The sequence below is a fragment of the Muntiacus reevesi genome, chromosome X (assembly GCF_963930625.1).
Source record: "Muntiacus reevesi chromosome X, mMunRee1.1, whole genome shotgun sequence".
NCBI classification, from domain to species: Eukaryota; Metazoa; Chordata; class Mammalia; order Artiodactyla; family Cervidae; genus Muntiacus; species Muntiacus reevesi.
The window spans coordinates 135,576,702-135,598,522 of NC_089271.1; the positions used below are offsets into that span (position 1 = coordinate 135,576,702).

A 21,821-nucleotide genomic window follows, 5' to 3' on the forward strand; every position below is an offset into this window, starting at 1 on the left:
TTATAAGAACCCACAACAATATGTATTTCCCTCATGTCCAGAATTGCATTTGAGTGTATAATTTTAGAATTTATTATAGCCATATATATCATTTCTATATTTTCAGTTTTCTCCTATTGTTGTATTAGTTTTACATCTATCCCTCTGACTTAAATTACTCTTTCAGCCTAAATACATCAAATGATGTTTCATAGGTCTTGCTTTTTGATAGTTTGTAATAAGTACAAAGCAGTACCTAGCTCTGCCTTGTACATAGTAGGTATTTGTTAATACTGTTACTGGTTAATTACTTGAAAATGAGATCAAATTTAAAGCTAGTAGGAACCATTAATTTAGTTATGTTCCTTCTACATAATTTTTGTCATTTTTTAAATTTATGCAAAATTAATTTCTTTCTCTGAACTGTCTCTCCATTCTCCTTTTCAGATGTTAGTGCATATAAATTTATATATTTTGCATATATTTATAAGTGCATATATTTATAAGAGCTTTTTGGATTAATAATCAGTGACATTAATATTATAATAACTATGTTTAATTTTTGAAGGAATTAAAATTTTGTGATATCTGGTCATAAAGTAAGGAGTACATTTTACTTTTAAAATGTGTAGTCTATAGACAATTTAGATCCCTAGCCAATTCTGTTCATGGCTAAACTTAAACTGGGCTCAGAATTTTCTTATGCTGAATCTATTATTTTCTCCATTAAATCATATCATCCTTCCTTCTAAAATATCCTGCTATTGCTTACATTTCTTAGATTTAGATAATTAAAATTGTTGTTTACTGTTACAACACATAAATTTGAGTGAGTCTAAAAGTCAAAAGTAATCTTTTAAAAGAATATATTCCTTAGAGGATTTGAGTTTTTATACCTTCTCTGGTTGTAGATTTCCCCTTGCACAGTGTATTGTTTTAGATTCTAGCTTTATTAAATGAAGAATCTGAAATGCTATTTAAAATTGCAAATCAACCAGAAGTTGTAACATTTCTTTTTAAGTTTTAATATAATCATTGCAGTATCTTTGTCTATTTATTGTTAGTCTTGATTTAAAATCATTTATCTGGGGTAAGATTACTCTTGTATAGCAAAAAGTACCACTTAGGATTTCTACTTTGACTGTATGCTTACTATTTAGCTGTTTTTTAGCTAGCTATTAGTGGAAAGTAAATGCAGTGTTAACTCTCAGCTAAATCTAAAAGAAGCCAGACATTGTTCTTCAAAGTTAGAAGGAATTTAAAAACAGCTTATGTTGAATTCAGTGATGATTTTCTTAGAGCAGCTTTGCCACTTTAGTTCACACTATTTTTTTAAAGAGTATATGTAATTCTTTAATAAGGTTTATACTAGTACTTGGTGGATGAAACTATCCTAGGAAAATAACAAAAGAATATTGCACAGAATTAATAATCAAAAAGGGTGGGAAAAGAGATCACCAAGTAAACCATCAAATAGATAAATCATAAGTGTTCAAAGTCTGAAGCCTAGTTACTTAGAAGACTGCCCTTCTTTGTCTAATTGAGATGCATATATTAAACTACTTTGTATTGACAGTTTATTGTTAAAATTTTTAAAGCTAATCTTTATCCTCTTTCTTGAAAGATTGAATTATTTTTACTTGTATTTGAGTGTATTGAGTGTATTGAGTGTATTGGTCCCCTTGAGTCAGTGACCTTGTCTATATTAAAATGGCTGTTCCACAAATCGTAATTTTATTTTTGCTATAATTTTGGAAGTTAAATAAAAAACTATTATCTTAAAATAATATTGCTCTGTAAATTATTTAACCAATTCTTCAAATTTCCACCAACTCTACTTATGTATCTTAGTATTAGAGAAGTGGCTACTGCTCTTTCTTATACTGATTTTCTTACTATGTGGCTTATTAAGTAAATGTTTAGCTGGCTTCTTAAAATTTGATTTTCATGCTAAAGAAAAGATTATATGAAGAATTTTGCAATGAATAGCTTCAGTTGAGTGATTCCCATAACATGTTCATTCCTGTTAACTTATTCTGTAGTATTTTCTAATACATATTTACTTTTAATAATTATTTGATTTGCTTTTACGTGTATCCTGAGAGTTTTTACTTACTGTGGAAAGATGTACTTCTGAGTACTATGTAATATAGCTAAATTTTAAAAAGTAATTATCACAAGTTATATTGAAGTATAATTAAGGATCCCATAAAGCAAAATCGGATTTTGAGCAGTTCATTATTTTAGTTTTGAATTATAGAAATTATTACATTACTTTCTCATGTGATTTTTTTCTTTTTCTGATCATATGAACTCTTAATTTGAGGAGCATCATGTTAACTTCTAGCTTGTTATAACTAATTAGGTAGTTCTCTCAACCCTTAAAATCTATCCATTCTTTCTTTTCTGCTTGCTTTACTAATGACTTCCCTATCCTCTCCCAAAACATCTTACTTCTTCCATCTTTTGGTTTGGTTGATGTACGTGAAATATGAATACAGACGGAGGCCTTTATGTTATAGAGCATCATTCAGTGAAAAATTCTTCCAGAGGACCAGAGCAGCAGGACGTGCATCAAGGTATCTAGAGTTTGTGGACGCCTTAAGTATTAAGTGGCCAGGTTGATGCAGCTGAGTTATATATATACCTTTTTACCTAAAATTCAGTACTGGTACCTGGATTACGGAAGTGTTTTACTAATCTAGAATAGATATTTAGATAAAATAGACATTTATTTTGACTCTTGAGTATCACACAGTAAAACATTAAATATCAATGTACACAGTAAAATTTTTCAGAGAATTTTCAAGTATATAAAATATATTTTATCAGTAAGTAGAGCTCAACATTTTTCTTTCTCCTCTAACGTGACTCATGCACATCAATAGTCACAACACTAGTGTGTGTAGTTTGGGGAGAATTCCGAATTTACTGCAGTGGAGGGCATTGTAGTTTGATGCCCCCTTCCAAAGGATTAATTCTGACCCTCCCCCTCCCCCAGGATACTTTGCAGTGCTAAAACGGATACATCTCCTTTTTTTTTTTTTTTTTTTTAAATTTTATTTTATTAGTTGGAGGCCAATTACTTCACAACATTTCAGTGGGTTTTGTCATACATTGACACGAATCAGCCATACATCTCCTTTTTAAATCAATTTTTTACTCTTCCAGTTTTATCGAGATATCATTAACATACAGTCTTGTATAAGGTATTCAGTATGATTTGACTTCCATAAATCATGAAATCATTATCCTAAACAGTTTAGTGAACATCCATCATCTCATACACAAAACTAAAGAAACAGAAAAAATATTTTTCCATGTGAAGAGAATTCTTAGGATTCACTTCCTTTTTAAAAAATTACTCTTTAATGATGTATTTTTTCCTGATGTTCTTAGATATTTTGTTATCTAAATTCCTCTGCATTTGGGGATTCAATACAATTTTAGTGCTTGTCGACACAAAGAAGAATAAAGGTGTCAGTAATCTAGAAATTACTTGGTGCAAAGCTACACTGCTTTGTGTGTGATACTTGTTGTTTGCCTCTCACTGTAGCTTCCTCCTGTTGAGGCTCTACTAGATCTTAGCTAGTGAGAAAAACTGGGGTAATGGAAATTGGTTTCTTTATGAAACCATCTTTCTGGAATTACCAACTTATATATATTTCATTATATATTTTAATAGTCAATATGTATCTTTAATTTGAAATTCTCTTCTTCTGTGTATTCTTTTGGTAGTTGACATCTGATTTTATTATTTTGAATAAAAGGTAGATATTCTACTCCTTATAAAACTAAACTTTAAAATTGAAAATTAACATTTATATCCATAGTAAATAGGTAAATATTAAGAACTCATATTAGTTACTTTTGTTAAAGATAGTTTATTATTCATTGCTTTTGACTTTGAGATCAATACTTAGAATGATATAAAATTATGAATAAATGGTTCTCTCATATAATGGTTTATCACTTTATTTTTCTTTCTTTTTTGATTTTCTTCAAATATATTATTTCATTCTGTTATTAAAAGTTTTATAGACTTGTGGATTTTTTTAAAGAATTAAACTTTAGCATTGGCTTTGCATTTGGAATTAAGGTTTATTATTTTGGCAAAATGATTGTTTACTATGTTGACATGGCCCTATCATTTGCTATGCTGGGAAAAATGAAATCAGTTATGATACTTACACAGTCTGCATCTCTTTATCTTCTGTCTCAGCTAAAACTTAGATATGCACAGGAAAATAACATGGCTGGAAAATATCCAAGCCTCGAGAAAGGGTTTATAAAAGAAAATGCATGGAAGAATTGGTGAGCTTCATTCCTTCATAATAGCCAGTGAGCTTATATGGGCATCTGATCTAAATAATATTTAAATATTGTTTTCTAGCAAAGATCTTCATGGACCAGATGCAGTTTATTATCGACATTTTTATATCATGTATATACACTATTCTCTTTAATATATTATGAAATTAATGTGCTGATTTACTTCTAGGATTCTTAATCATTCAACTTATGTCATAAGAAACAAGCCAAAACAAACTATGGAATGCGAAAAGAGGTATAAAAATATCTTAGTTCTTATGGCTAATATTATATAATGAGAGCTGATCCTTTGACAGTAATGTTCCTAATGTAGGCTTTAATGGAATAATTGATATCAATTTAATATAATGAGATAATTTAAAGAATATGGCTTTTAAATGTTTTTTTAAATGTATTATACAACACAAGTTAAATTGACTTTTGATGTAAACAAATGCAAGAATGCTGATTTAAACTTTTTGTGCTCTCACCTGCATTTTGTTTTGATGACAGAATCGTTTATCCATTTGTTGTTGTTCAGTCGCTAAGTCATGTCCTACTCTTTGCAATGCTATGAACTGCAGTACACCAGGCTTTCCTATCCTTCACTGTCTTCCTGAGTTTGCTCAGACTCATGTCCATTGTGTTGATGATGCTATCCAACCACCTCGTCCTCTCACCTTCTTTTCCTCTTGCTCTCAATATTTATCCATTTAGCAGACATTTATTTTATTACTATTATGGTCAGGAATAATGTGTTTATCATTGATTGTATTTGTTCTCTATGTTATAGTTCACTTTTTAATTTCTTTTTAATTAGGTTTTATTCAATTCTTCTATATGAAGGCATAGTCTAAATCCAGGTATATGAATTCCAGAGAACTAGAAGACCTTGAAAGTTTCTATTTATTCTTTTTGGTGGTTTGAAAATTTGCTCCAAACTCAACTTCTGAGTTATTCCTATGGGAATATAAAAGTCAAAGGCTAGGGTGTGGGTTCAAATAACACAGAGAGAGAATTAACACTTGTTGAATGGTTGTTGTTTGTATACTATTCTTAGTGCTTTAGCTGTATGATCTCATCTAATCCTCATAATAACTTATGAAGTTGTTGCTATTGTATCCCCATTTTATAGGTGAGAAACTGAGGCTCAGAAATTGCCATAGCTATTCAGGGTCACACTGCTAGTAAATGATATAATGAGAATTTAAACCCAGGATGTCTGACCTCAGAACCCCAACTTTTAATATATGGAAACAAGAACAGCCCACTTTCTCCAGATGCATACCTTTCATTGATGTCTTTTCCAAACTACCTTACAATCCAAACTGGACTTACTTTTCCCAAATCTATTTCGTCTCCTGTATAGTGCACCTTGAGTGAATGTGCCACTGTGTGTATAGTCAACTTTGGAATCATTGGAAATTGCTTTCTCTTACACATTCTTCCCAATCCAGTCAGCCACAGAAAACTAGCTTCTTAACATTATTTGCATCTTAGCTTCTTAACATTATTTGCATCTGTCTCAACCTCTCCATTCCTGTTATAGTTATGATGGCTCAGACCCTGTCTTTTCTACCTGGACTACTGCAACAGTTTGCAGCCATACCTCGTTTCTCAAGTTTGGCCTACCTTTAAATTTGTTTTCTGTGCTAATGGTGTAAGAGTGATGGTTCTAAAGTACAGTCCTGACTATGTGTTTCCAAGTTATTAATCTTCTTTTTCTAACTTTTAGGATAAAGCTTAAAATGTTTGGCTTAACCCACAAGATTGAAGTGAGTTTCTGCCTAGCTTGAAAGCCTCAGCCTGTGTACTCTTGCACTGGCACCTTTTACAGCTAGGAACTAAAGGAACTCCTTCCTTTAGTCCAACATGATTTCACATCTCTGTGTTCTATGTCCTGGTGTTTCTGCTGGGATTGCCCCTTCTTCCGTTTTTCACTTAGGCTTTTAGAATTCAGTTCAAGCATAAGATAACTTTTTATACCCAAGTCTAGAAACATTCATCTGTCTCAAATTTCATTTGTGTGCATGTGTGTGCTCAGTCACTCAGTCATGTCTAGCTCTTTGTGACCCCATGGATTGTAGCCCACCAGGCTCCTCTGTCCATGGGATTCTCCAGGCAAGAATACTGGAATGGATTGTCATTTCCTCTTCCAGGGAGATCTTCCTGACCCAGGGGTTGAACCCTCATATATCTCCTATATCTCCTGCATTAAACTGGATTTAACCCACTCTCTCCGTTTGTGAATACTGATTCTTTATCTTACATGTTTTTTGTCCTTGAAATTTCTGTTATTACCTTCCTTCTCAGTTTCTTTCTTTTTTAAATTTATTTTCATTGGAGGCTGGCTAATTGCTACAATATTGTAGTAGATTTTGCCATATATTGTCAGTTTCTTTCATTTCTCTCTTAAGCTTCCTCACCAGGTTCCTAACGTTCTCTTGAGAAAGCCCCAATTACCCAAACTTCAAAATGGTGATGTTCAATCTTGGCCTTTTCTTTACAGAACTCTTACTTTCACTTTTCTCATTTTCAGAACAGTCATCTAATTTCTTCTTTAAACACAAAACAAAATTTTAGTTTTTTTTTTCTGTTTATAAGAATAATGTAGCTTTATTGTTTAAAAATAGGAAAATTTTATCATAAAGGAAAAAAAAAACCTCATCTAGTATCCTAATCCCCAGAGATGACAAGTCTTAATATTTTGATATTTTCCCCTTTAAACCAGTTTTCTATATATATGCATGAACATTTGCATGTGCATGGGTATTTCTGTGTACATAGGTATGTATATACATATACACACACACAGCAGAGTTGTATTGCCTGTTACCTACTCAACAGCTCTGCTAGGATGTATGATGCATATGAGACTTAACCTTCCCAAATAGTACTTTTAATCATTCTCTTTGTTCCTCAAAAGTTAACTCTTCTTGCATTGTCCCCATTTCAGAAAATGTCAACTCCATCCTTCTATTAATAGTTGCTCAGCTCAAAGACCTCAGAGTCATCTGTAACTTGTCACTTTCTTTCACATCCCATAGCTAATCCTTTAGCAAATCCTGTTGACTCTACCTTCAAAATATGCTCAGAATCTGATCATGTTTTACCACCTCCACACCTACCACCCCAGCCCTAGAAATTTCTTACTTCAGTTATAGCAGCCTTCTACTAAGTCTCCTTTCCACCCTTGCTTTTCTCTAGTCTATTTTCAATAAAAAAAAAAAAAGGAAGAAGAATCAGATTGGTATTTTTTAAATCTAAGTTACATCATGTCATTCTTCAGAATTTTTTAATGATCTCCCATTTCACTCAGAATAAAAACTAGGGTCCTTTAAGGACTTGTGAACCTCTGCATTATTTGGCTCCCTACTGCGTTCCTCTTGCCTTGTTCTTCCTGCTTGTTAGTTCTTCTCTAGTTATACTGGCCTCCTTGTTGACTCCCAATACACCAAGTTTCCCACCCCCTCAAGGCTTTTGCCTCGATTGGATTGATTTCTTCTCAGAGAACCTTATGGCTTATTCCCTTGTGTTTATGTTTCTGCTCAACTTTCATTTCTTCAGCAAGATATTCCCTGGACAACTTAGATAAAAGAGCATCCCTTCCCCATTCCTTCTTCCCTTTTCGCATACCCTGCTTTACTTTTCTCCACAGAACTTAGTACTGTCTGACATTGTAAATGGATACTTTTTTACCATCTGACATTCTCAGTACTTTATTATTTATATCTCAGACTTCTTTATTTGTTCATTGTTTATCTTCACCGCCCCACCACCACTTGGGTGCATTACAGTGTTGTTTTTATCAATTAGTAAGAGGAGACTATTTGAAATTTCTAACACTGTGGATTTGTCTTTCTCTTTAAAGTTCTTTCATTTTTCCTTCATATATTCTAAAGCTGTTATTAAATACATAAATGTTTAGGATTATAATGTCCTTTTGGTGGATTTACATCTTTGTCATTATAAAATGACTTTTTAAATATTCCTTGTTAGGGTGGCTTTTTTGTGTGTGGTGTACAGGGTCTTAGTTCCTCAATCAGGGACCAAACCCATGCCCCCTTCAAGAGATGCAGACTCTTAACCATTGGACTGCCAGGGAAGTCACCTGTTTATATTCTTTGCTTTGAGGTATACTTCCCTGATATTATATAGTCACCTCAGCTTTCTTCTAGTTTAGTTTCTTTCTTAGTGTTTACATGATATATCTTTCTTCTTCCTTTTATATTTAACCTACTTGTGTCTTTATGGAGAAAGGCAGTTTCTTGTTGTTAGCATATGGTAGTATCTTCCTTTTCCATCAGATCTGACAATCTGACTTTTAATTACAATGTTAAGATTTTTAATATTTAATTGAAACTGCTGGTATTAATGGATTTAAGTCTACTGTATTATTAGGTGTTTACTTTTTGTCTTATGCATTATTTTTAGATATCTTTCCTCTTTTTCTCCTGTGTTTTGAATTATATTTTAAAATTCCTATTTATCTCCATTGTGGGCTTATTAGACATAACTAGTTGTTATGTTAGTGATTATTTTAGGGTTTAAAGTATATTTAATTTATCACAGTCTACCTTTAAGTACTATTATGCCATTATGTATATTGGATAAGAGCAAGAGTATACTTCTATTTCTTCCCTCCTGGCCTTTGCAGTATTGTTACCATACGTTTTACATCTGTGTTAACATATTACATATTACATTGTTATTATTCCTGCTTTAAATAGTCAATTGTTTCTTTAAAGAGATTTAAATAATCAGAATAATGTCTTCTATCTTTACCCTTTTAGTTACCATCTCCAGTAGACTTAGTTCCTTTGTGTAGCTCTGTATTTCCATGTATATCATTTTCCTTCTATCTGAAAGAACTATTTTCACATTACTTTTACTGCTGGTCTGCTGATGTTGAATCCTTCAGTTTCTGTAATGTTTAAAAAAATCTTGCCAATTTTCTGGTTGCCCAGTGGTTAGAACTTGGTGCTTTCACTGCTGTGGTGCTGGGTTCAACCCCTGGTCAGGGAACTAAGATCCCATAAGCCATGTGGTGTGTCCAAAAAAAAGTATTTCACTTTCATTTTTGAAAGATATCTTTGCTAGTATAAAATTCTCATTTGATAATTTTGTTTTCTTTTGGTACCTTAAAGAGGTTTTCCCCCTGTCTTCTGGATTGTGCTGTTTCCTGTGAGAACTCTCTTGTCAGTTCACTGAACCTAATGTGTATTTTTTCTCTGTCTGCTTTTTATATTTTATCTTTATCATTTGTTTTAAATTTAATTGTGATGTATCTTATTGTAGTATTCATTTTTTTTGCTTGAAGTTCATTGTGCTTCTCAAATTTGTGTGTTTATTGTTTTCATGAAATTTGAAAATTTGAAGTCTTTATTTATCTTTATCTTTCCTATCACATAGCATATATTATTTTGGAACTTCAGTTATGTTAGGTCACTTGAAATTTCAAGCAGATCATCTAAAGTAATTGTATTTTTTTTAGTTTTGGTAATGAATTAATATAATAAATATATATAATATTTTTTTACTAGATACTACATTTCTTTTGGGTTCAAAAGTCCTTAAAGTAGCTCAATGCATAGGGTGTTATTAAATAATAAACACATTTTGATGTTTTTCAAAGGATCATAAGTTATTTGGAATTGAATATGTTTTGTAAAAGTTTTATGTTATTAGTTCAAAGCATAGGCATGGGTAAATTCTTAAGATTTCTGGTAAAAAGAAAAAAACGATAACTTTATAGTGTTAATAATGTATAATAAGAGTAATTCTAAATATTTTAAATATTAAGACATTTTTAATTTTTTAGTGTCTCAGCAGATGAAGTTAATTCACCATTATCACCCCTCATATGGCAGGTAAGAAGAAATTAAATTGCTGTTATATCTAATATTTTTTCTCATTTATTTCGTTAAAAGAAATTATCTTGTTACAGCCCTTAGAAAATCAAAAGGATCAAACAGATGAGCAGCAATGGCCAGAATCTCACCCTATAATCTGGCAGAGTGAAGAAAGGAGGCGGAGCAAACAAATTAGAAAAGAATATTTCAAGGTACTTTATTCAATTATAAAATGTACTTTGTAATTGTTAGTTTTGATTTTATCCATTTTGTTTTACATTAGCATGACAGAATATAACTCTCTAGTTAAATATAGAAGATGTGTTATGCTCTATTCAGCAAATTTTGTTGTCTTTGTGGACTTTTTCTGTTTCCCCAAACCTAATTTTGTCTAATAATAAATACATATATAAGTACATAGTTCTTATTTTATGCTGTTATCAGTTTGATGAAAGTGTATCTCTATGCACATTGATCAGTTTTCTTTTTATGGATGTGTAACATATATTTGGAAGTAGTAGTATATGCCCAAAACAAAAATGTTATATATCTTAGTCTGTGTAAGTTTACATCATCAACAAATGATTACTGGATCCTTTTAATGAGCCTCATGTTACCTGGTCACTATGAGAGATAATGAAAAAATAAAAGACACAGGGAAAAAGGGAAAGACATTCTAGGTAGAACCCTGGTCAATACCCTTTACAAATCTGCAGTTATATTTACATTCTGGCATTTATTAATTTAAAATCCCCTCTTTTTGTTTATGGAACTTGAACAAAGGCACTAAAGGAAATTTGTTAACAGATAAAACTTGATGAATAACTGATGATGTGGTATAAATTTTAATATTTTTAACTAATAAAAGAGATTTGATTTTTATTTGATCTATTAGTATAGTAAAAGCATACAGATTCTGTTTGTCAAAATACTTATATATGGCAGTTAGTAAGTGCCAGGCACTGTTCTAAGTACTTACTTTACAAATATCAACTCATTTAATCCTTATAACAACCCTATGTGTAAGTACGTTTATTACCATGTTTACTTTATAGATGGGCAAATTAAGGCACAGAGAAGCTAAGTAATATGTTCCAGGTCCCTAAGGGTAATAAACGTCTGAGTTCATTGAATCCAGAGCCTATGCTGTGCTGCCTGTTGATCTACTGTGGATAGCCTAATACCAAATGAACACTTTTGTTTTTTTAATTTATTGTAACTCAAGTAAAACTCTCCATAAAAATCTTAATAGAAGCCTCAGTGAACCTTAAAAAATAGTTGTTTGATTTAATTAGAATAATTTGTTGTTTAATATTTTGTTTTCTATGGCTTAAGTATACCTTCCATAGTGTTACCATTTTATAAGTTGCTAAGGGATCAAATGAGATAATATTTGAAGAGTCCATAATCATCATTCAACAAATGTGAATTTTTACTATAGTTAATAAAGTAGGTGCAAAGATAAGCTTCAACTGGGAAATGTTTTAAGCAGATATGTAGTTCTCCTCAATAGTCAGAAGATGTCAGTGTTAGGACACTGTAAAAAATTGAATGTCAACAATTTTTTCCTAAGATGTTAAAAAAACTGTAAAATTGAGATACTACTAAGTGAAGTCAAAAGTGTTATTCAGATTTGCCAGTGTTTTCATGATTAAAATATTAAAATAGAAATTCATCAATTTCTGTGAAGTATCTTTCTTTCAAAAAGAAAATATCTTTTAATCACTTATCCCTCAGGAATCAAAAGGCCTACTCATAGGATACAATATTGAACTTAATTTGGATATACAGTTAATGTATACTACTCTAGAGATACATATCAAATTATCACTAAACTCACTCAGTGATGGCTCCTTTAACTTTGCTTTGTAATGAAAGATAGAACTTTTGTGTAACTTTACCCCAGCACATATAAATGACTGAACCACAGTATTTCTTTGTTTGTGTCCCATGGTAAATTATTCATAGTGCTGTTATTTAGGAGATTTATTGAAAATGTGTGTGTGTGTATAAACTCTAGCTCTCTGGTTTCTTAGTTGCTAGGACTGGTTTGGGGAGGTATGTTTTTCAGGTAAGCCCCTGAAACAAAATTAAAAAAATGTTTCAACATAATTGGCCAGTTGATGGGAGTAAGAAGATAATTTAAGTCAAACTATATGAGTAAGTAGATCATTGTAGGAGAGTTATGTTAACTCTTTTAGACTCTTGGCCACCCTTGTTTAGATTACTATTCTAGTAAATAAAATTTAATGTCATTGTTGCTGAAATAAAATCACTGCATTCCTCAAAGTAAAGGTATTCCAGAAAATACATTACTTTAAAAAAAAATCGTAGAGAAATTTATTAGTATATAAACAAAGTATGAATATCTAACCTTTTGTTGATAATGTTCAATGTAAATTAGTTGCTTTCATTTCTTGTAGGAATGACAATAACAAATTTCTAAATGCATTTGATGATTCTTTTCTAAATAAAGTTAAAAACACTAGATAACTGTGCTAAATTAGTTTTAAAGATTATTTGATTTATTTAAATGCCATATATATTTGTCTTCAAATGTATCTCATTACTTGTGTGATAAAGCATTATGACTCTTAGAATACCTATTTAATTTTGTAAATATAGTATGATATTTTAATTAGGCTTAACCTGAAGGAAAATATTTTCATGTATTTTCTCTGACTGTGTTTAACTCTATAACAGAATAGGGAAGCCAACTGGGCTTGTGAAGTGAGTTAATTTGTTCTGAGTCAGTTTGTGCACAAATACTGTCTTTCCTGTGAAGTTAATATGAGCTTCAGAGATAAACAAACTGATCTTTGTGTTTCTTAAATAGGCCTTTATTGCATAGTATTTTAATTCAGAATTAATGAAACTTCAGTTTTTCAAACTAATATTAATTGAGGACAGCTGAGGTGAATTAGTAAGAATTTGAACTTACAGAATATTTTAAATCTATATATATATTCAGATTTGGGTTTTAGGATCTTTAAATATGTACAGTAATGCAAAACAAGTATCTTTCTAAGTTTTTGTGTATAATGGATATTTTATTTTTTTAATTTTTTTTTTTTTAAATTTTTTTTTTTTTTCAGTGGGTTTTGTCATACATTGATATGAATCAGCCATAGAGTTACACGAATTCCCCATCCCGGTCTCCCATCCCACCTCCCTCTCCACCCGATTCCTCTGGATCTTCCCAGCCCAACAGGCCCGAGCACTTGACTCATGCCTCTCACCTGGGCTGGTGGTCTGTTTCACCACAGATAATATACATACTGTTTTTAAATTAGAATAGTAATTGAGTAACAATAATGGAAGTCTCATCGAGTTTTTGACTGCATCATCCTCTGTTTCTTTGCTTTATCAATTATCTGCTTACTATTCTATGTCCTGTCTCTTTACCTTCCATCTTGTAAATGTGCTCAGACCTCTACCATTATCCCTGATTCCCTTTTCAGCTGTTGCCTTGTTTCTTTGCTTTCTTCTGGGACCAAACTTGGCTTTTCTAGATCTGCAGTTTTTGATCACTCCTTAACTCACTGTGGACTTTCCTGGTAGCTCAGCTGGTAAAGAATCCACCTGCAATGCAGAAGACCCCGGTTTGATCCCTGGGTCGGGAAGATCCCCTGGAGAAGGGATAGGCTACCCACTCCAATATTCTTGGACTTCCCTGGTGGCTCAGACGATAAAGAATCTGCCTGCAATGCAGGAGACCTGGGTTCAATCCCTAGGTTGGGAAGATCCCCTAGAGAAGGGAATGGCAACCCTCTTCAGTATTCTTGCCTGGAGAATTCCATGGACAGAGGAGCCTGGCAGGCTATAGTCCATGGAGTCCGAAAGAGTCGGACACTACTGAGTGACGTTCACTTCACTTAACTCAATGCAGTGCAGCTTTTACTTCCATTTCTCACTGCTGCTGCTGCTGCTGCTAAGTCGCTTCAGTCGTGTCCGACCCTGTGCAACCCCATAGATGGCAGCCCACCAGGCTCCTCCGTCCCTCGGATTCTCCAGGCAGGAACACGGGAGTGGGTTGCCATTTCCTTCTCCAATGCATGAAAGGGAAAAGTGAAAGTGAAGTCGCTCAGTCGTGTCCGACTCTTCACGACCCCATGAACTGCAGCCTACCAGGCTCCTCCGTCCATGGCATCTTCCAGGCAAGAGTACTGGAGTGGGTTGCCATTGCCTTCTCCGAAATAGCCTCACTGGAGTGTAACATACCTACTAACAGCAAACAAAATTCAGTGCAGTGTTTCACAGTGATGAGACATCTTTCTTTTCAAAACCCCTTGCTTGGTTTCTTCCTCATTTTCCTTCCCTGATTCTTTTTTCTTTTTGATACTCCTGGCTAACTTTTCTTCTGATTTTTCTCCTACTTGCTCTTAGGGTCTCATCCTCTTTCCTTACTCTCTCTGAAGCTCTTATGATTTCAGATGTCTCATATTCTCCTGGGTCTAAATTTACATCTCGTAACTTTTTTTCACTTGTCTCTGTACCTGTGTTTCTAATTGTTTGGATACCATGTGTTTCAAATTTATCGTGTCTCCCTGTCCCAATCCACCACCATGGAACTTGCTCCTCCTCTCTATTCTTTATTTTAGTTAATAGCGGTATTACCCACCCAGTTTTCTAAGCTCTGTACCTCAGTCCTCCTTGATCTTGCTCTTTCTTTCTCCTCACCTACTTGTTCACCAGAATGCTAACTATACATCTTTCTCTAGTTCATTACCTCTTCTCCATATCTACTGCCCTTGCTTGTATTGGAACCCATAGTCTTTCTTTTATGGGCAGTCGTGTTAATAATAACTTCTTAATGGTTCTGCTTTCTCTCGTTTAACAGTTTGTAGAGAAATCCCTGGCTTAAAATTCTTTATTGGCTCCCCATTATCAATAACAAAATTTGGACTTTTAAAAAGCATCATGTCCAAAAGAAAAAAAAAAGAAAAAAGCATCACGTCCATCTTTACCTAAGTGCTATTACCTGACACAGTCTCATTAGCAACTCTTTGACTTTTTCCTAGACTGAACTTTTTTTCCTTTGTTCTCTCCTTCTTCTGAGCATGCTCGTTTTCTTATTCCTGAAAAATCCCTACTAATCATTTAGGATTTAGGGATGAGAGTATAGCATAGTGGTTAAGAGCCTTTTCCTCAGAAATCAAACCACTTTGGTTCCAGTGCTCACTTAGATATCTTACTAATTGAGTGACTTTGGTAAATTTGGTAAAATTTGGTAAATTACCTAATCTTGCTGAGCTTCTTATTTTTTTTATTCTTCATATGACTCTATTGGTATCTTCCTTCACAGGATTATTAGAACTACTGAATTATTTAATGAATAATGAGTTATTTAATGAATAATGTAAAGGGCTTAAAACAGTACTTGCCACAGAGTGTATACTTAATTCGTGTGTGTGTGTGTGTGTGTGTGTGATTCACTCAGTCGTATCTGACTCTTTGCAACCCCACAGACTATAGCCCGCCAGCCTCCTCCGTCCATCACCAACTCCCGGAGCTTACTCAAACTCATGTCCATCGAGTCAGTGATGCCATCCAACCATCTCATCCTCTGTTGTCCCCTTCTCCTTCTGCCTTCAATCTTTCCCAGCATCAGGGTCTTTTCCAATGAGTCACTTCTTTGCATGAAGTGGCCCAAGTATTGGAGTTTCAGCTTCAGCATCAGTCCTTCCAATGAATATTCAGCACTGATTTCCTTTAGGATTGACTGGTTGGATCTCCTTGCCATCCAGGGGACTCTCAAGAGTCTTCTCCAATACCACAGTTCAAAAACATCAATTCTTCAGTGCTCAGCTTTCTTTATGATCCAACTCTCACATCCATACATGACTACTGGAAAAACCATAGCTTTGACTAAACGGACCTTTGTTGGCAGTGTAATGTCTCTGCTTTTTAGTATGCTGTCTAGGTTGGTCATAGCTTTTCTTCCAAGGAACAAGCATCTTTTAATTTCATGGATGCAGTCACTGTCTGCAGTGATTTTGGAGCCCAAGAAAATAAAGTCTGTCACTGTTTCCATTGTTTCCCCATCTATTTGCCATGAAGTGATGGGGCCAGATGCCATGATCTTAGTTTTCTGAATGTTGAGGTTTAAGCCAACTCTTACACTTTCATCAAGAGACTCTTTAGTTCTTATTCACCTTCTGCCATAAGGATGGTATCATCTGCGTATTTGAGGTTATTGATATTTCTCCTGGCAGTCTTGATTCCAGCTTGTGCTTCATCCAGCCTGGCATTTTGTATGATGTACTCGGCATATAAGTTAAATAAGCAGGGTGACAATATACAGCCTTGATGTACTCCTTTCCTGATTTGGAACCAGTCTGTTGTTCCATGTCCAGTTCTAACTGTTGCTTCTTGACCTGCATACAGATTTCTGTATGTATTTCTCCAGACTTAATTAGCTTATTATTTACTAAAATGTCATTCTTTTATTTTTGGTTTGTTTTTCTACTAGTCATCTTTTATCAGATATTAATTCTCAATTAAAATATGAAAGAATTCAGCAAAGATCAGGGCTGTGGGCAAAGGTAGTCATGGTCAGGAATGCAGTCTGTGTCCTCTTCAGTGGGTACTTGCATAAATGCTCATGTTTGAGTTCCTTTTAAGAAAGGCAGTAACTGAAAAGCACGTAAGCATAGAAACTCCAGTTACATGCTTGTAATGCTTGTAGTAACCTTTTTGAAACTCTTCAACAGTGCCTTTAGAGGTGAAATCCTTCAGCAGTAACAAGCTTGGGCAGTTCCCCTGTTTTGACGTCCATGAGTTTCTTCTTCTTCAATAGTATGACTGATGCTATCTTGGGGTCCTGGTGTTCACTCGCCAAGTGTCACTCTTTTATTGAAGTAGAACAAGTGCCATCAGTAACATCATGCTTAAGGGTGGAAAATAGGTTTATTCACACATGCCAGCTCTGTTTGATGGCTATCTGGAACATTGGGTTGAAAGTGTATTGAGGCTTTGTCTGGAATTGGCTGCAAAGAACACCTTGGTAGTTACTGATAGTTTTTGTAAGCCACAGGAGAGACAGTAGAGGAATTTAGGCCTTATATTTAATAATCCCTGATGCTGTTCATCCTCCAGTTTGTGGTTGAGTTACCAGGTAGGTTATCTGTTTTTCCAAGAGTTACGGAAGATGAGCCTGCATAAGTAAAGGGGGGCATTAAATAGAACCTTGATTGCCATCAGAGAAATTTGGACATAATTGGAAAGTTAGTTTTGTTTTTTTTTTTCAATAGAAGAGTTAGTGTTTTGAAAAAGGTCAATCTACCACTATTTGCAGGAAAATTTCTGTGATCAAGGAATCAGAAGAACTTTAGTGGTTGTCAAAACTGTATTTCCTTGATTATTGATCCTGGTAAAAGCACTTTTTTACATTCCAGCATTTGTGATATTAAGCATATTACCTCTGTTCCTCATATAAAATGGAGATAATAGTATTTACCTCAGAGTTGTTAAGATTAAGTGGGTGGGTCCATAGGTATAACACACTTCAGTCAGTGCCAAGTATATATCAATAGTAAGCACTAGTATAAGTGTTAGCTATTATCACTATTACTATTATTGTATAGTCAATATATACATGTGATGTAGTATTTTTTAACCTAAAATCAGTAGGTTTCTTAAAAATGAATATTTTGAATGAGATTGCAGACTAAGCATGAGGTAATAAAGCCTATTAAACTAATAGTTTAATAGTTGAGAGAATTCAGAAATCTGAGAGACTTTTCAGAAAAAACTGACCTGATGTTTTGTGTATAGTGGATTAAGAAAAAAGAGGATTTAAGACAAGACTCAGCAAACCTGAATGAATGGGAAATAGATTGGTTTAGGAAGTAAATGTTATTTGATGTATATACTTAGAACAATGCCTTGCATATAGAAAGTAATATTTGTGTTAACTATTAGTAAGTAGTAGGACTGTTTAAAATGGTTATGAAATTAAACAGTTTAATCTAAAGATATTTACATGCAGTTTACATTTTACATATAATTTAGATAATTTAAAAGTATCAAAATGTGAGTAAACCTCATATATAATTTACTAGTTAGAGAATTCATGTCCAAGGAAAAATAAAGTATATGCTTTAAATATTTTTCAGTATAAATCATCAAGGAAGAGTTCAAGTGGCAATGAAAACAATGAGGTAAGAAAAGAGGGTAATATTAGCAATTATTTAAAACATTTATTTTCATATGTAATTGACTCAATCAGAGTAAAATATAATCCATCTTGTTATTGATTTAATCCATGGGTTTTCTCCAATAATAAAAAAATTAGCATGATTAGACTGTTATTAATTTGATTATATAATTTCCACATGTTCCTAGTAGTTTGGTCTTAAATTTTATTAGCATGCATATTAAAACTGTAATTAAAATTCTTGCATATTTTATCTTCTTAAATCAGCATGGTGGTCAATTGAGATTTTTCCTTTGAAACTTATTAATCTCTTTTCACAACTCTGTATACTATTTTAACATTGAAAATTAGATTTCTACAGTTTGAGCATTACTGTAAATTTTTCTACCTCATCATTTTAACTTGTACAACAGTCTGGCATTTTTGAAATGATACAGTCTCATCACCATAAATACTTAAGTAACTCTATGTATTTTTGTTTGGACAGATTGGTAATTAATTTGATCTTGAATACTTGGCAAGACTTCTGAAAACTCCTTTAATTTTAAGATATGGAATCACCCAAAAAGTGTGTGATGTACTGTAGGTTAAAGGTTCAGCTTGAATGCTTTCTTTGTTCCTTTTTATGTTTAATCTACTTTGGTCCTGCATGCTTCAATATCTTGAAAAAGGTAATGGCACCCCACTCCAGTACTCTTGCCTGGAAAATCCCATGGATAGAGGAGCCTGGTAGGCTGCAGTTCATGGGGTCGCGAAGAGTCGGACATGACTGAGCGACTTCACTTTCACTTTTCACTTTCATGCATTGGAGAAGGAAATGGCAACCCACTCCAGTGTTCTTGCCTGGAGAATCCGAGGGACGGGGGAGCCTGGTGGGCTGCTGTCTATGGGGTTGCACAGAGTCGGACATGATTGAAGCGACTTAGCAGCAGCAGCAGCAGCTTCAATATCTAATCAGTTACCAAAACCTACTCTCTTTTTTTTTTTGGATACAGAAATATTTTGAATACATTCCCCACCTGCATTTCTGCTCTGGCACAAGTCCTTATCATTTCTGGCCTGTACTACTGTAATAGCATACTTGATCTTCTCCCTTTCTCCAATCCATTTTCCTCTCTGCTGCCAATGATTGTTTCAAAGAACGCAAATATGATCAGGCCATTCCCTTGCTTAGAAACCTCTGTCTCCTCATCACTTAGAAGGTAAATTCAGGATTCTTCTTGATCAAGCTTCAGCTTCCCACATCAGCCTCAATTCACGATTTACCTTCCTTTCACCATACTCTTCAAAATTACAAAACTACAAGGTTTTCTACTAAGCACAGCACAGCACAAGGTTTTCTGCACTCATCCTTACATTTTATTGTTTCTGTGCCTTTGTCCTTGTTGTCCTCTCATCTTGGAATATTGTTAAACATCTCATTTTTTTAGTTTCTCAGGAAACTTTCCTTTACTTATCAGCACCACCATTTCCCCAAGTGTCCCTTATCTGTGTCTAATAATACGTCATGCATGCTCTATTATTGTACTGAGAAGTTTGTATTGCTTCTGTAAATGAATCTATTTTCCCCCTAGACTGAGAGATCCTTGAGTGAATGATATTTTACTAAGTTTTAATTCCCCTGGTCTAGCACCAGTGTCTGACATATAGTAGACAGTCAGTAATCATTTGTCGATGATGAATGTATACTCTATGTTGTGTGTATATTCAAGGTTAAATGTTAAGATTTTTGTATTTGTTTAGTAGTAGTCATTGAGAAAAAACATGAACCATTTAGTAGTATTTTATTCAGTTCAATTCTTTGTCATTATTTCTAAGCTTATGTTAGATAAACGTAATTTTCCAGGTAAATGTTATTGTTGGTGTGATGGAATTTTTGCATGCGTCCCTGTGTCTGTCTCACACTGGAACATATTGCTGCCATTTCTTATCAGGAATTAATCTTAAAACATGGCTATTTTCTAAGAACTATAGAAAGGTTTTTCATTTGTGATATTTAAAGGAAATAAACTTGTAAGAAAATATTTGATGTAAGTAGATACTACTTATAAAACTTTAAATTACTTGTGAATCACCTGGAGATTTTACTGAAATACAGATTCTGATTCAGTAGATCTTGGGTGGGGCCTGAGATTCTGCATTTCTAACAAGCTCCCAGAGGATGCTGATGCTACTGGTCTACAGACCACACTTTGGCAAGGTGGTGGATGGTATTTTCCAGATCCTTCCTTTAGTAGTTTCAGTTTTCCTTTTACATGTCTGAATCATCATTCATATTTTAATTGCATGTTTCATGTTTTTATTTTTATATTTTAGCAAGACAGTGATAATGCTAATATGTCACCACAATCGCCAGTATCATCTGAGGTACAAGTTCTGTTTTTAAATGTGTTTACATAGGTTTTCTTTGTCTCTTCTTGCTAACCTCATCTTTCTTTTTTAAATGTAGTTTTTTCACCCATATTTAAAAATACATAGTAGGTTAATTTGAACAAAACTAACCTACAAAAACTTCTAAGAACACCATATTTTGGTACAAATATTCATAATGAATATCACTTAAGTTACTTATTGAAAAATGCCTATAGATCACATGAAATATTTCACTTTATAAATTGTTTATGTTTTATAATTCATCCATATTTTGAGATAAATGACAAGAGTAGCTTTCAGATTTTAAATTTGGAAAAAATACTTCATTCAGCATTGTGCAATGGCCTTTGGTTTTTCTCATAACCAATTAGGTCTGAAAGCAATGCAAGAAAAACTTCCTTTTTCCACGAGAAACATCCCTGTAGTGGGTTGTTCCTATCGACAAGAGGGTACACTTTTCCTAGCATCTTAGACCTAAGGAGGGGGGGCATGGGGAGAAGGAGTACATGAAAGTTAAGAGTTTCTGAGATCTCAACCAAATATTCTTTTGGTTTAAATGATTGACTCTTCTAATTTAGTTAAACCTGTTGCTTTTAATATGTTATGAGATAAATTTTAAAAATTCTAAGCAATAGCTCTTCTACTTCAGATTACTTAGTATTCTAAAAGTGTACTGGCATTAGTAAAGTAAATAGATGATTTTTTATTTGTTTGGTGAATTCAGGACTTTGTCTAAATGTTTGAATGATCCAAAATCACAATATAATTTTGGTTAATTAGACAGTATTTCATTTTATATAGATGGTGTTAGTTTTTTTAAAAGCCAGAATTGTTTGTGTATTGTTTTGGGTGAGTTGCATTATAAAACTTTAAGATGGACTTAGACGTTAGTTTTATAAACATGTTTCTAAATTACTTATATGGCAGGTAAACTGGTTTACATTCTTTTTCAAAACAGTTTAAATTGGGATATTCTAAAATTAGTCTTTGTAACATGCTTTTGTAAATCCTTTCTTTTACAGTCAATTATAACAAATGTAGGTGATGACTTATTTACTTAGATTTTTTCTGATTTTATGATCTATGCTCAATGAGAAGAGGATCAGTGCCAATCTTCTCAAATAAATTATATTGCTTCTATAACACAT

General features: G+C 33.3%; 1 protein-coding gene and 1 non-coding gene across 3 annotated transcripts in view; both read left to right on the forward strand.

Annotated features, from left to right (window-relative positions):
* LRCH2 (leucine rich repeats and calponin homology domain containing 2) overlaps positions 1-21,821 on the forward strand; it is a 112,372-nt gene that overhangs the window by 78,580 nt on the left and 11,971 nt on the right. Inside the window, exons 12-16 of one of the 2 annotated variants that reach the window (XM_065916349.1) lie at positions 4,481-4,546; positions 10,112-10,160; positions 10,238-10,354; positions 18,260-18,304; positions 20,617-20,667. In XM_065916349.1, coding sequence (XP_065772421.1) covers positions 4,481-4,546; positions 10,112-10,160; positions 10,238-10,354; positions 18,260-18,304; positions 20,617-20,667 — 328 coding nt within the window. The remainder of the gene's footprint in view (positions 1-4,480; positions 4,547-10,111; positions 10,161-10,237; positions 10,355-18,259; positions 18,305-20,616; positions 20,668-21,821) is intronic. The other variant, XM_065916350.1, reaches the window with a different exon arrangement.
* LOC136154974 (small nucleolar RNA SNORA35) lies at positions 21,002-21,130 on the forward strand. Its single transcript, XR_010660668.1, has one exon. It is a non-coding gene; the product is annotated as a small nucleolar RNA SNORA35 (small nucleolar RNA).